Here is a 13,884-nt window from a genome sequence, read left to right on the forward strand (position 1 = left end):
ACCTGGTCTGCGCTATGAAAAGAAAAAAAGATAAATGAGATAATAAACATAACATAAAAAACCATAAGATAAATGAGATAAAGAAAGAGCACTATATACAATACAGATCCTGTTACACCAAAATATAAAGTATTTGCTGTAAATAAAGAGAAATTCATACCAATGACACATTCCAATTACTGACATATGACAGCAGTTAATGGAGGCAGGAACAGAAATAAAATTTCGAGATAAATTAACACAAAGAAGCATTTCTGTTGAGTCTCAAAGCTACATTTTCAAACTAACATTTGCATCTAGAAGAGCGGTTTAGAGGTGTTCTGCTTCTTAAATACACATGCTAAATCCTATTTTCCACTAGGTCAACTATCATGATTACTAGACCAGATATGGACACAACCTTCTCAGGGATCTTCCAAGCTGCTAGTCACTGTATCTTATCCCTCCGCGAGGGCATTTCCAGTAGTGAGGAATACGCTCGGAGCAGGATACACTCCGTGAGCACTGCCCAGAAATACAGCCACCAGCCCTCAAGTGCTTGGCTTTGCAATGGATGGATGAGCCTTTCCAAGCCAGACAAAGCATTTCAGCTCACCTGAAATCATGGTATCCTGGCATATCTAGGTTCACATCTCCTTCAGTTTTACCCTCAAAGTTCACCTAAACAGAGGACAACATTCCCACACGTGAGATGCAAAGATGTCACCCAGGCATTTTCTTAGTTCATTTAAGCAACCACATTAAAACTCCAGCTGAATTTCTGGAGCTTTGTCCCATACCTCTATAAAACATAGCTAAAGACTTCTGTAAGAGGAAGGAAACAGGTGCCCAAAATACATTTTCATGCTGCCCCTTAAGAAGCACTGCCTTCCCCCTCAGGTGCAGCCCTGCAGAACCTCACGGGAAGAGCACGAAAGGTGTTGGCAAACACACAGAAATGTTTTGTAATAAGTTGTGGCCATGGGACAGGAGAGTGTTTGCAGGTTCTTTTTAGCACCAGATTCTTTTACTTCCATTATTAGAAGTAAAAGAAGTTACAAAGGATGCAATACATCTAGGTAGTTTTATGTCTTTCAGCAGAAGTGATGGATTTGCTGGAACACTGCAACGGCCAGTCAAGAGGCACAACAGAAATTTAAAACTACTAAAAGTATAAAGGTAGGATTAAAAAAAGAAGTGAGACACAATAACAGTACAGTAATATTGCCACACAACAGGAACGTTTAAAAGCAGACTGGAAAATAGTCAGCTTTGCTCCTGAAAGGCTTGCAGACAAGAAATGAGTTGAACTGACAAAGCTTTAGAAAAACAGTTATTCAGCTTGTCAATTAGAGCAGGCCTTTTCTACAGAGACAGCACACAACCTGATATTTTAACAGGAAAACAGCGTTCACAATGCAAATTATACAGTTTTGTTCTCAAAGCACCAATGTGTTTCAAAAGCTGAAACTACAGTGTTTGGTTTGTTAATCCACATAAGCTACAAACTCAGTCACATGACAGATTTCTAAGAACAGTGACCTACTGCCAAAATTGTATTTCAAAAAGTTTTGCTTTGAGACCTCAGTGACCTGGCAACAAGCTCCCTTCACCTGTTTTGCAAGCTGGTGCTTTAAAAAAAAAAAATTTCTAAGCAATCATTTTCATTTAAATCCATTACTAGTTTCCTTATCAACTTTGAAAATATTAATAACACTTGAATATAGGTATGTTGGGAGAAAAAAAATTTAATGCAACTTTTTCTAATGACTGGCAAAAATCACAGGTTACAACAAACAAAAGCAAGGTGTTCTCCATCTGCTTGTGAAGAGAATCCACCGTTTGAGATTTGATATATTACAGTCCAGTATTTTTTTGTTGGCGGTGGTGGTTTGTTTTGTTTTTTAAGTTGAAACATTACAAGCTTCAATCTCTTCATACATTCACCACTTCTAAGCCCTCAATTCATCAGCTTAATGGGGACAGGTGCAAATTTCAATGCTAAAAAGCACTTACCAGCAACAGACTTACTGAGGATGTACTACTGGACACTGCACATTCTACAGCTTCCTCCAAGGCTCAGATCTAATACAGTCTTGCTCAGTTTCGTCCTGGTTGCTCAATTTTCCTTGCCAAATTAAACAAGACATTTTTTCCTCTTCAAGGACACAGAGTCCCAAGCAGCAAGTGGATATACAAAAGCTACAAAGAATTAAGGTAAACTAATAACCAGATCTGCTGGGAGGGTCAAATTCTTCTCTCTTGACCTACCTGATAACTCCCACCTGCCCCTCCTCTAAGCTAAAGAGGTAAAAACAAGCAGCAACACGACATTTATTCAAAGGTGTGGACAGTAGTAAAACCAACATCAGTTTAATAAGACTATGATTTTCCAACTCTGCAGATTACTCTTCCCTACTACTGCTTCTTTCCCACAGAGGACATCCCCAGATTCAGGAACTTCTTAATCAGCCTTGGCCTGTTACTGCCACATTGCTCCTGAGCACCTGCGTATCTTCTCTCAATTTTTATCTTGAAAGATGAGCAAACACATGGGAAGGAAAAGAACAGCCAGGGGAGGAAACAAAAACAGAACAGAAGGAGTAGAAGACATCCGCACAAGAAGCATCAGTCCACAGGTGCAAGTAGGTATGGAAAAACAGCTACATAACATTCAGTTTGCCTGCCAGGAATTGCCCAAAACACCCATTCAGAAAAAGAATTTGAGAATAGCATAAACCTAACCACACCTCTCCTATAAGATATCCATCCCAGTTCCAACGTCCCCTTTCCCAGTGAGGTACTTCTGTGTGCACTCTGGATACCAGGTGCACATCTTTAAACTGCAGCCCCTGCAGCTGCTGCCTCTTCCACCACAGTCCTGTCCCAGAGCACAGCCTCCAAGGGAGCAGCCAGGATGCAGCTCCTGTGCCTACCACGGTTCTTTTTGCCAAAGAAAATGGATTTAGCTCAGCTACAAGACAGATTTCGGGCGTCTACTAAGACTGACAGATGTTTGTCTCTGAACAGTCGTTGCTTCAACTATTCTGCTAATATGTGCCCAAGCCCATCTGATCATATATTTTTACACTTACTAGGTACTCCAGAAAAGCATTCAAGTGCTCAGAGTATCTTAATTCTCCACCTCTAAGACATAAAGGCTTTTAAAAGATCATCAGAACACCAGTGTGTCACAGCATCTCTATAACAACTGTCATAAGAACAACAGCAAGTTTCGTCTGGAAGCTCAGAAAAGTGGCATTAGAGCCTCTTTAAACCTTAGACCCAAAGGGGAATCCCAGCAAACATCAGCAAGTCATAAACACTCCCCTGAGAAGCCACAACCCTCCCCATCAAAACATAAAGGGTATTGCCAAGGTCCACATGCTGTTGACTACCTCCCTCAAACAACCCAGCCTCTATTTTTTAAGCTAGCGAGTAAAATGCTGCAGTAGTGATCGAAGCTGGTGGTGTAAAATAGAGCACCAAGGTCACAGTGAACTCCATATATAAATATGCGATGTTAAAAAACAGCCGGGGAGGTAGGAGGAGAGAAATACCAGGATGCAGCTCTTTCATGCCGTTGCAAAACATGTTTCCAAGCGCTCCTCTTGGAAGCCAGGGCACAGCACCTGGCCTGTACACTACTCCCACTGCTGCAGGTGGCACAAATAAAGCTGTCTGGAACAGGTCAGCTCCTCTCCCTGCCTCCTTATAAGAAATCAGTACATATCGCAGATGAGAAGCTCTGCCTCACTAAGGACTACAAAGTTGATTTTAGACTGACTTGAGAAGTATTTTCAGCACCGTTAACTTCTGCTTATCAAAATTTACAGCGTATTTGCATTACAGAGCTGACAAGTATATGATTGTTTCAGTAATGGAATACACCTGCAGCCTCAGCAAGTGTGCAGCTTTAACAGCCGATCTATTTTTCTCTATTTAATTGCAAGCAGGTGTTATCACTTTACAGACTAGAACAAATCCAGCCAACTCAAGATGATGGATTCAAATTCCATACTATTTAATACATTTCCAAGAGGCTTGTCGTTAAAAAGGAAAAAAAAATAAAGCAGGAAAAGAATTGGAACATGAACTACGAAATGACTTTTCTAAAAATTACAGACTGCTCTATTTCTTTTTTTTTTTTGCCCTGAAAAGACACCAAACACCAGTCTCCTTCAGTAACTACCTACACAGTTTATCTAAACTAAAACTAACATTTCCACAAAGTTTTCGAAAGACAACTGCTTCAGTCAAGAACCTGTTGCCTCTCTTATCACTGATAAAACTCATGTAAATTCATGTATTTTATGAAATCACACGTTCCAGTTCACCAGCACAATGCTCTACTTTGAATACAGGAAAAAAACAGTGGAACATCTGCAGGACAAAGAAGGTAATGGAGCTAGTTAGTAATCCAAGCTGAAAAGACGTGATTCAAGATGACAAACTGGCATCCTCCACAGAATGAGCTTGACACTTTTTATAGCTACTGACACAGTAATGAATGCTTTACTTCGGGTGGAGCTAAATGCAATGTTCTACAGAGTATTTTCTTAAAAGAAAGTACTTCCCTGATCCCAATACAGAAACAGCTTTATCTACAAGCAGGAAAAAAAAGGTAGTGTCTTAGCTAATTAGGCCTAACCGTGGCTATCACCTTGGAGGGAAGGGAAAAACAACATTCTATTATTATAAGCAGTTCTTTCTGAAGGGAAAGCTGCATCAGATGGGCCCCAAAGCATCTATTTGCCTTAGTCTTCCAATGCTTCCACTATTGAGCTGAATTCTGAATTCCAATAGGAAGGTCTTTGTTTGTTTGAATAGTAAAAAAAAAAAAAAAAAAGGATATACTGCTCAGTAGCCTAACACTACCCTAGCAGAAATTTTTATCTAATTCTGCCCTAACAGAGTATTTTTCAAACTTATATCTCAGACTGTTCATGTAAGAGCACTTATTTGCTTACTGTTATCACGTCTACAACGTGCCTTATAACAGAAATAAAGGTCATTTTTGCAATTGAAAACTAAAACAGCTCTCTAAAACGCTAAATGTGAAGATATACTAATTCATAGCTCCCACTGAATTCAAGGGAAATGAGGCAAAGATGGAAGCCTAGCTAATACCGGTGATTTAGGAAAGTTTGCACACAAGTTCAGCTAAGGCCCCCTTGCAGTATTCCCCACTCTTCCCCCTTGTTAACTAGGAATGACATTAGGTTTTACTCTGTCTTCAGATTCTTTCTAAATCTTTAGTGAATGCCCATTTCTGCAACAGAAGTTATTAATGAGCTCCCTATTAACTGTTTTACCTTACTTCTTTGACATGCACTTAAGTGCCAAAAGAACAACTTTATTGATGCAGAAAATTCCTAAGACTTTCAGAGCTGGCACAAATAATACAGTCAGCTAAGCGGGTTCATAAATAAAGATTATGCTAAGGAAAGCTTTAAAAAATGGACATTTAGTGCTTAGGAAAAAAAGCACTGTGGTTCAGGTGATCTGAATAGCTTCTACACTCTGTTATTACACAGATTACAACAGCCACTACTGTTATATAATGAGATCCATCTTTGGTCAGACTAAAAACCCACCTAGCACAGCACCTGAGAGGTCAACCACCACCATACACAGAGAACATGCCCAGAAAAAAAAAAAAAAAGGCGTTTGGCCAACACAGACAACAAATTAGGTCCTGGATTTGGATTAGGTCATCAGTCAACTCTGCTAAAAGAAAGACTCAGCCTATTCTAGTAGGTCAAGGATGGGACTGGGAATGGCTTTATCCCCATTGTCAAAAAGATTTCCACTCTGCTTATCTTCTTGATGGTGAGCTTGTAAAAGACCAGTTAGTAATAACTAAGAATATCTCAGTGGAAACAGAATTTGCTGTTTTTTCTCATGAATGCAGAAATACTCCCTGGAGCATGCCAGCATTCTTCAGTGACAATTACCAGTAACTCTTCATATTCCAACAAACTCTTCCTAAAGACAAAAGAAATCTGGTTCTTGTTTCACGTTCTATCTGGAAAAGTGCAAGGAATAACGTTTCTTTAACAAGCATAAAACAAAAACAACAATAAAAATAGTCACTAGAAATCTGAGCACACGGAGCTGCCTGCAGAGAGTAGCACCAGACTAGCAAGGATGTGTTTTCCTCCTCTGACACACCAAATACAATGGCTGAGACGTCACAAAACTTAGTTTCTACCGTATCTTGAGGTTTTGGTTTTGTGAGCTATCTGGCTCTCCATCAAAACAGCTGCACAGCAACACTAATGAGACAGACCTACCCCAGTGAAAAGTGGCAATCCAGTTGATGGATAGCAAGTTTCTCAGTATGCAAGCAAAGTAAAGTGGCTGCTCTGGGTGCTAACACAAGTGATAGGAGCGTTTGAATACTGCGGTGCTGTTGTGGCAGCAGTTGTAGACGGTGCAGACTTAATGAAGGGCTGTATGATGCATTTCAGCTGAGGATGAGCACGCTCATGTGGGGCACCCTTCCCTACCAGATTTTGTCTGGACTTCCCCTTGGATGGCCATAGCATAGAGAACATCCCTTGAAAGTCTCCTGGGAACTCAACTTTTCTGTTTTCCCAGCCTCTCTCTTTCTTCTTCAACAGCCTGTTACAAAATTGCCACAGCTGAACCCAAACTCAGTTCTCCTCTGATACAAGCCTAAATCCCAGAAGTGTGAGGCTATGCATGCACACACTGGAAACAGCTGTGGGCACACACAAGTATCCTTCACAAAATCCCTTGTGTAGATTGTTCCTACTCCACCCTGAGGGTGGAATCCTGTCATATAAGAAGTGGGAGCTCCTGATGCACATTTACAGAAAAAGTCTCAGCTTCAGAAAAAAAAAAATCTTCAAGTCTTACATTCTTGTCAAGAGACCAAGACTTGGGCCACCAAAGGGGGAGGAATTAGGAAGCAAGTATGTAGTATTTATCCAGTATATTCTGCACCTTCCAATAACTTGCATCTCAGATTTTAAGAGCTCTGAACTAAACCTCTCAAATTCCTATTTTATTTCAGAATAAGGATTCTTTGATCAAGGAACCTTTAAATTTAATTTCTCTCAACAGAAGAATTACTAGCTCCATCCAGAAGTTATTTTTGAACTATTTTGATCTTCACTTCTTTGACTGAACTAGAATCTCCTGAGATATATTGCATTTTTATTTTGAAAGGCGTATGTGCATACCACTTGTATTTACTGATCAGTGGAAAAAAACTCTTCCTGTACCCCTCTTAAACATATTTAACTGCCATAAGAAAATAGACACCTATTGTTTATTCATTCTTCCAATATTTAGTTTGAAGTAGACAACTCAGTGATTCAAACCATGACACAGGAAACGAGACAGCTTTGAGTCAGTCTTGTTTATCTTTCTATCAGATTCTTGAAACAAGCGAGACTTAAAACTGCAAAGATACACTTGAAGTATACCTCATAACTGAGGGGTGGAAGCTCACCAAATTAAGAACACAAAAGATTTTCCTTTTCCTTTAAAAGCAGCACAGTCTGGTACTAACAAAATTTAATTCTTCTGAGTTTTAGGTGGAAAATACACTCCTGTACAACAGAGGATACAAACGGGATGGAGCATCAAAGCCACTTGCAATATTTTCTGTCAAACAGGAAGCATGATGCATTAAGTCGCATAAGTTATTCACACCTCAAGAATCCTCACAATATTTCTGGTAAGATGCTGCTTTACAAGGGAAATAAGGAAAGCACAATTCTGAAAACAGCTCAGACAGGGAAATGCAGGCGCTCCCTATACAGTCAGTTCATTTCCCACAAATTTAAGAATATTGGGCCTTCTACATACCAGAAAGTTCACTATGCTCACATATCAATTATAACAGATGAAGCCTCTTGTAATTTACCCGGTTCTAGAAATAAATACTTTAGCTACTACTACTACTTCAGCTACTAAAACAGCTTTTAAAAAAAATTATCCTCAACTGTTGGCTAAAATGGAGTCATTTAAGCTCTTAAAATGCCCTGTTTAATTATCATATTCTCTAGGTTGTGGCAAGCCAGACTTCATGCAGAAAATGTGGTTTTGACAGAGATGAATAGCTGAGTCTAGACCACTTCTTGAGCCCAGTTTTCAGAACAAATATGAATCCCATTTGGTTTCCTGACAGTGAAAGAATCTGGTTCCTCAACTTATTTAGATGCCAGTGCTTTCTTCTGCAAGCGCAAGGAGGACCAACATGCTAACCACCAGGGTTCTAACAAGTTGTAACTCCTCCTTGCATTTCCTCTGGTTCGGTTTGGCTTTTAACATCTGTTGAACAGTGGCACTGTTTCACTGGCAGCAGTGGAAGACGACCCAATTTCAAACCTGTCAAACAGGGCTCTCTAGAGGGGAGAGACAATTGCGGAAAACTGAAACACATCAGGAGGCTTACCACACACAGCTACGTCCACCACTCACTGCACACCAAACCAACATTATCAGCAGAGGATTTTGCTGGGGTCAGGGGGCTCACAGAAATTAGGGCTTTCCCCATCTCCAGACTTTTAAGTTAAGTTCTGTATATATAACTGTACGTGTGAAACAGAGTTTGGGACACTTGCCAAAAGACTGTCTAAATACCTGAGGAATATAAGCAATGTAGAATGATTTCTATCTATCTTTCTTGCTCAAATTTAGAGACATTTTTGTACTTTGTATTCCATGTTAAGATGATTTCTACTGATACCTCAAATCACAGATTACAGAACATCCTCAAAGAACACCTGATTTGCAAGAACTGAACGTTAACTGGCCAACAAATAAGAGTTACAAACAAGTGAAATTTGATAAGGTATTTTCTACCTTTTTTTTTTTTTACCCAGGCACATCAAACTGACACAAGCAGGAAAGAATACTTCTTTATTTGCACCAAATAGGTTACCTCAGTTTTTAAGACTCTCATCCTACCCAGGCAGCTACACAGCCCACACCACTGGCCAAATCCCTCTCTACCTACTTTAAATTAAATATCTTGAAAGCTGTGGTTCTCTGCCTTCAGAAATTTTCCATGATATCAAAGATGCAGAATACTTTTGAGAACCGTGGCAGAGTGCTGCATTAGTGATTCGTTTGTGCAGTTGGTATGATCAATTATCCTAATAGATATTTAGGAGACTATACTACTAGACCTTAAGTTAAATTACATTACAACAATACTACAATAAGAATGTCTATTAACGTAGGCACTTAAAAAAAAAAAAAAAGATTCTCACCATACCACAGCATAGCTACTATACATACACACAATATATATATTTTCAACACATACAAAATTAAGAATTGCCATCAAATTTTGAAAGGCCAAATACACAGAGCTGATAACTAGTGCTGTCACCACAGAAGTGTAACTCTTGTGATTCCTGAACACACTTAAAATTTTAACAAAGATTTACTTTCAGGAGCTTCTCCACGGATAACAAACGCACGCACGTGTTACGTGTAGCTTTCTTTAAGCTATGCAATGCACCGCCGCTCAGCTCGGTAACACACCGGTGAAACTGAACGCAGTCCTTTCCCCCAGATTTCCCCTCTTGGCTCACTTCGGGCCGTACACCCCCGAAGACCTAAGCCAGGCCCCGGCCGAGGCACCGTGCAGCTGCCACCGGCGTTACAAGAGCTTTAGCAGCCGGCACTGCTGCTGACCCCTTATCCCATGCCCAGGGCGCGGAGCTCCGGCCCCAAAACGGCTGGGAGGGGGCCCGCACGAGGCGGCAGGTGGGCAGAAGAAGCCCCCGCTCGCCGCCTTAAACCCGAGGCACCAGCAGCAAGCCGCTGTTTAGCGCTGAAACCCGGCGGGGCCAGGACAGCGGCTGCGTGCGGGCAGGAGCCGGCTCAGGGCGACAGCGGCGACCCGGCGCGACCCCCGGCCCGGCCCAGCCCTCCCCACTCACTTTTGGTGGCAGTGATCAGGTTCTTGCCATCCTTGAGCAACTCCTTGATAAACTTATTGGTCTTCTCCAGCTCGGCCTCGTGGGCTCGCACCCGCTCCCTGAACCAGGGGCTGTCCAGGTAGCAGTCGCTGAACTCCAGCGGCTGCAGCCCCATGGCTGCGGGGCCGGGCCAGCCTCAGCGCTCCTCGCACCCCGCTCCGGCGGCTGCGAGCCCCGCGGCGCTGAGGCGGGAGCCGCGGCCACAAAGAGCGGGCGGCTCCGACGACTCCCCCCGCGCAGGGCTGGGCGCGGGCAGCGACGATGCGGCCTCCCCGCTGCCAGGGGCGGCGCTGAGGGAAGGGAGAGGAGGGGAGAGGAGGCGGCCCGCTCCCGGCCGGCCCAGCCCACAGGGCGGCCGCCTGCCGCGGCGCCCCGTGAGGGCCCGACCTGCAGGGGGGCCCTCTCAGCCAGAGGGGCGCTGCCGGCAGGGAGAACAAATCCTGTAGCGAGACCATAAGGAGATCACTCCACTTACCTGAATGTGGAACTGTTTCGTTGTCTGAAACGACCACGGGCTGGAAGGTGGTGCCGAGAGAAGACCCTGAACACCCAACCTTGCAAGAAAGCGTCCCGACTGCTACATCGCCTTGCCTGCTGTGTCTATTTTCTAATTTAACTGAAAAGTCACTATGCTACACAGAACTATGTTTAAAAGAAAATTAAAATCCACCTTAAAAAATAACAAACAGTTCTTATCTCTGTTTACATTATTGGAGCAGCATTTCAAGAGCAAATATGGTTTCCATGAATAGTTTTTTTACTTTGTCCTGCACTTGTCTTCAGGATGAAATTTAGAATAATATTTGTCACACTTGTTTATAGTTACTTCAGTTCTCCTATTATTCCACTGAAATGTTGTAAAGTAATCGGGTTGCATACATCGCATGAAGTTACTTGAATTCAAATTTTAAAAACTTAATGTTTACATAAAGCAAGGAAGCAAATCCACCATTCTGTTAAAATTCTGCACTGTTGATCCAGTGTTGTTATCAAGACAATACACTGGATTCCTAGCACCTACAGAAAATGATTAAATGTGTTTTCTAAAACCTGACCCACCAATTCAAAACACTGTCTGAGCCTGAAATGACAGAATTATGATTAAAAAAGAGAAAGGGAGAAGACGTGAGGAGAAATAATAAACCATTAAATTAAATGGGCAAAAACTGCATATTTAATGAGCAATTAAAGGAGCTGAACTTTCTTTGCTAATTAAGGCTAGAAGTGTTTTTATATCAGCAGTTTAGAATATTCTCCCTTCTGCCATTCTCTAATCAAGGTCATCAAATTTTACAGCCTTCTTGTAGCCTCATTTAAAAGACTAACACAGCTTGACTACATGAAGTTCTGGCAACATCCCGTCCTTATGCCATTATTTATCTTTGCTGTGGCTATTCACCCTTGATAATCATTGCAAGTGTGGTTTTATGAAACACCCTCTTCAAGTTATTTTATACAATAGGCATATGCTATCAAGGTGTTTGTTTTGTTCTTCCTTACCTTTCTTATGCTCTTGAATGATCACTTCAAAATGCTGATTTTCATGAAAGACACTGTTATTTGTTCTCCTGTGGCTGGTTCTGTCTCCAATCTGTATGCTATGGAGAGATGAGTTAGGGATTAGTAATTTTAACTTGCAGCTTTATTGATGGTTTATTACAGAGCATTGATATCAGCTTCCACCATTTGAAACATGCAGCTGTGTTGAGTTGTTGAAAACACTGATGAAAACAGCAGCAGCAACTACATCCTTCCAAGGTATTGTAGTTTTGTCTCCTAAGCACTTTTACCTCAGGAGGAAAGCCCTATCCTGGGCTAGAGTTTACACTGTTTCATTCTAACTCCCACCTTGCATTGTATTAGTAGCCTTATGCATATGCAACGTACTACTAGGCTGCATACTCCTCTCATACATCAGGTTTGCAAATAGAAGTGGGCTAATGTCTGACTACCCATGATGCAGACCAACATTATTTAATCTACTGTCAACTAATCTGAATGTTATTACAGCAATCACATACATAGCTGGTAAGATGGGCATTCTTTTCAGGCATTCCTTTGTGACACAAACTCTACACAATGAATTATCTTAGTATGCAGCTGTACGCAAACATTATATTCTGTGGCCATTTTTTTTTTCTCTGAAGTGTTCCATCAAGATGTACAAAGTGAGTATGGAATTAAAAAACCCTCTCCAGCCTTTGAACTGAACTGACTCATCCAAACTGCAAGGATTTGACTTTGACAGTTTTTAGTAATCTCCCACAAATGTAACAGTGTGAAATATCAATTTAAATTGTGTCAAATTAGCATATAGTACTTGATTTACATTTAAAAATAAGCACTATAAGATATTTATGCTATGCATCTGGTACTTTCTCTGGTCTAAAAACACAGCTGAACAGGTTTAGAAAATGATGGAGCTACTAAGTTCCTGGCCCATCACAGTATTCAGGACAGTCCAACTCCTGTTATACCTCACTGTCCACAGGTGATAATCACCTGTACTATGCCCTCATGTTCCCACTATGTCCCACAGGTGTTAATGATTGTCTTTCTCCCCATGCTATCCTCCTGTAGTTGGAAAGCATAATTAAGCTAAATTCAGAGAAGCCTTTTCCCCATCTGTAACTAATTTAAAGTTCATTGCTTTACTTTCAAAATTGAAGGGCTAGGTCTGTTTATACCAGTTGATTTAATAAGATATTAAATTCTGCTTTGTAGCTCAGTTTAGATAAGAAATATTTGATACACTCTGATGATAATATTTGTACATCCTCTTAGAATTTATTCAGCCCAAGTTCTTCACCAGTTCTTTTGTGCTTTCTGGCAATGTCTTTCCTACATAGAAACTGCTTGTAACATCATTCAACTACTTGTCCTCAGTGCTGTCCTTTGGGACACTTCATTCAAAATGTGTGTAGGCTTATCTCCCACTTACAGTAGTCTAGGATAGTAATTGTTTGCCATAGATTATGGTTTTAACTGCCACTGTTTCTTTTAGACTAACTTTCCCCTCCATATGTACTACTTTCACCTTGTTCAAAATGCTGGCGAGGCATTTTTAAATGGTACTAATTTGTTTCTCAAAAGTGAAGGCATCTACGATATCCAGAGCTTTAAAGCACTGGGAGAGCTGTATTCATGCTTTAGAGAAGGGAAACAATGATAAACAGCTTCATGTTTCAACGTTTCATGATTAATAAAGAGTGCCATAGCCTGTTCTTGTCCCAGAAAGTGGTTAAGACCAAATGAACACTGCCTTTTGGAAATAAAATCGCTCCAGTGCCTTGCATGTGGTTGATCGGAAGAGGAGGCAGCCTGCCATGTTCCACAGCGGAAGTCAAGCGATGCCATAGGCATAGAAGGGAGCAAGATAAGGCACTGAGGAATGGGAGCAAAGGTCTGAATTTTGCTCCTCTGTTAATGTAGAGCAGAGTCAAAGGCCTAAGACAACTTGGACTTGTTTATGACTTAAAAATAGGTGGTATGAATTTTTTTCCTCTAATGTCATTCTCCAGACTTATCAATAACGTAATTCACATTAAATATTACAAACACCATAACTGCAGTTCAATTATAGGTGGTGCCCGCACAGCACCTGTTTGTTACACTGCATGTTATAAATATTTAAGGTAGTAGGCTCTTACATGTAGAGCAGGTCTGAGCAATGCTGAATAGCAAGGGACTGGATTTAACAGTGCTGTAGGCCACTTCTAGCCCTGTGTTCCTATGACCTGAATTTCCAGTTTTAAACATTGGATGTGGATGGCAAAATAACTTGGACAATATATACATACATATGCACATGTACCTATATATATGGCAGAGGGAGAGGGGCAAGCAGAGTTATCCATAGGTTTGTGCTTGGCATGCCCTGCCAATAAGCAGTCAGAATTCACACAAAGAAGCAATAAGGAAATTTTAAGGAACAGTT

General features: G+C 41.1%; 1 protein-coding gene across 5 annotated transcripts in view; it reads right to left on the reverse strand.

Moving 5' to 3' along the window:
* ARHGAP10 (Rho GTPase activating protein 10) overlaps positions 1-10,239 on the reverse strand; it is a 143,801-nt gene extending 133,562 nt beyond the window's left edge. For 4 of the 5 annotated variants that reach the window (XR_007708184.1, XM_035547986.2, XM_035547955.2 and 1 more), the window contains exon 1: positions 9,909-10,233. Coding sequence is in view for 4 of the 5 variants with exons in the window: in XM_035547986.2 (XP_035403879.1) it covers positions 9,909-10,062 (154 nt within the window). In the remaining variant the exon portion in view is untranslated. Of the gene's footprint in view, positions 1-9,908 lie in introns of all 5 variants that reach the window. The other variant, XM_035547947.2, reaches the window with a different exon arrangement.
* Positions 10,240-13,884: the final 3,645 nt, after the last annotated feature.

This window comes from Cygnus atratus, chromosome 4 (genome assembly GCF_013377495.2).
Source record: "Cygnus atratus isolate AKBS03 ecotype Queensland, Australia chromosome 4, CAtr_DNAZoo_HiC_assembly, whole genome shotgun sequence".
Taxonomy (NCBI): Eukaryota; Metazoa; Chordata; class Aves; order Anseriformes; family Anatidae; genus Cygnus; species Cygnus atratus.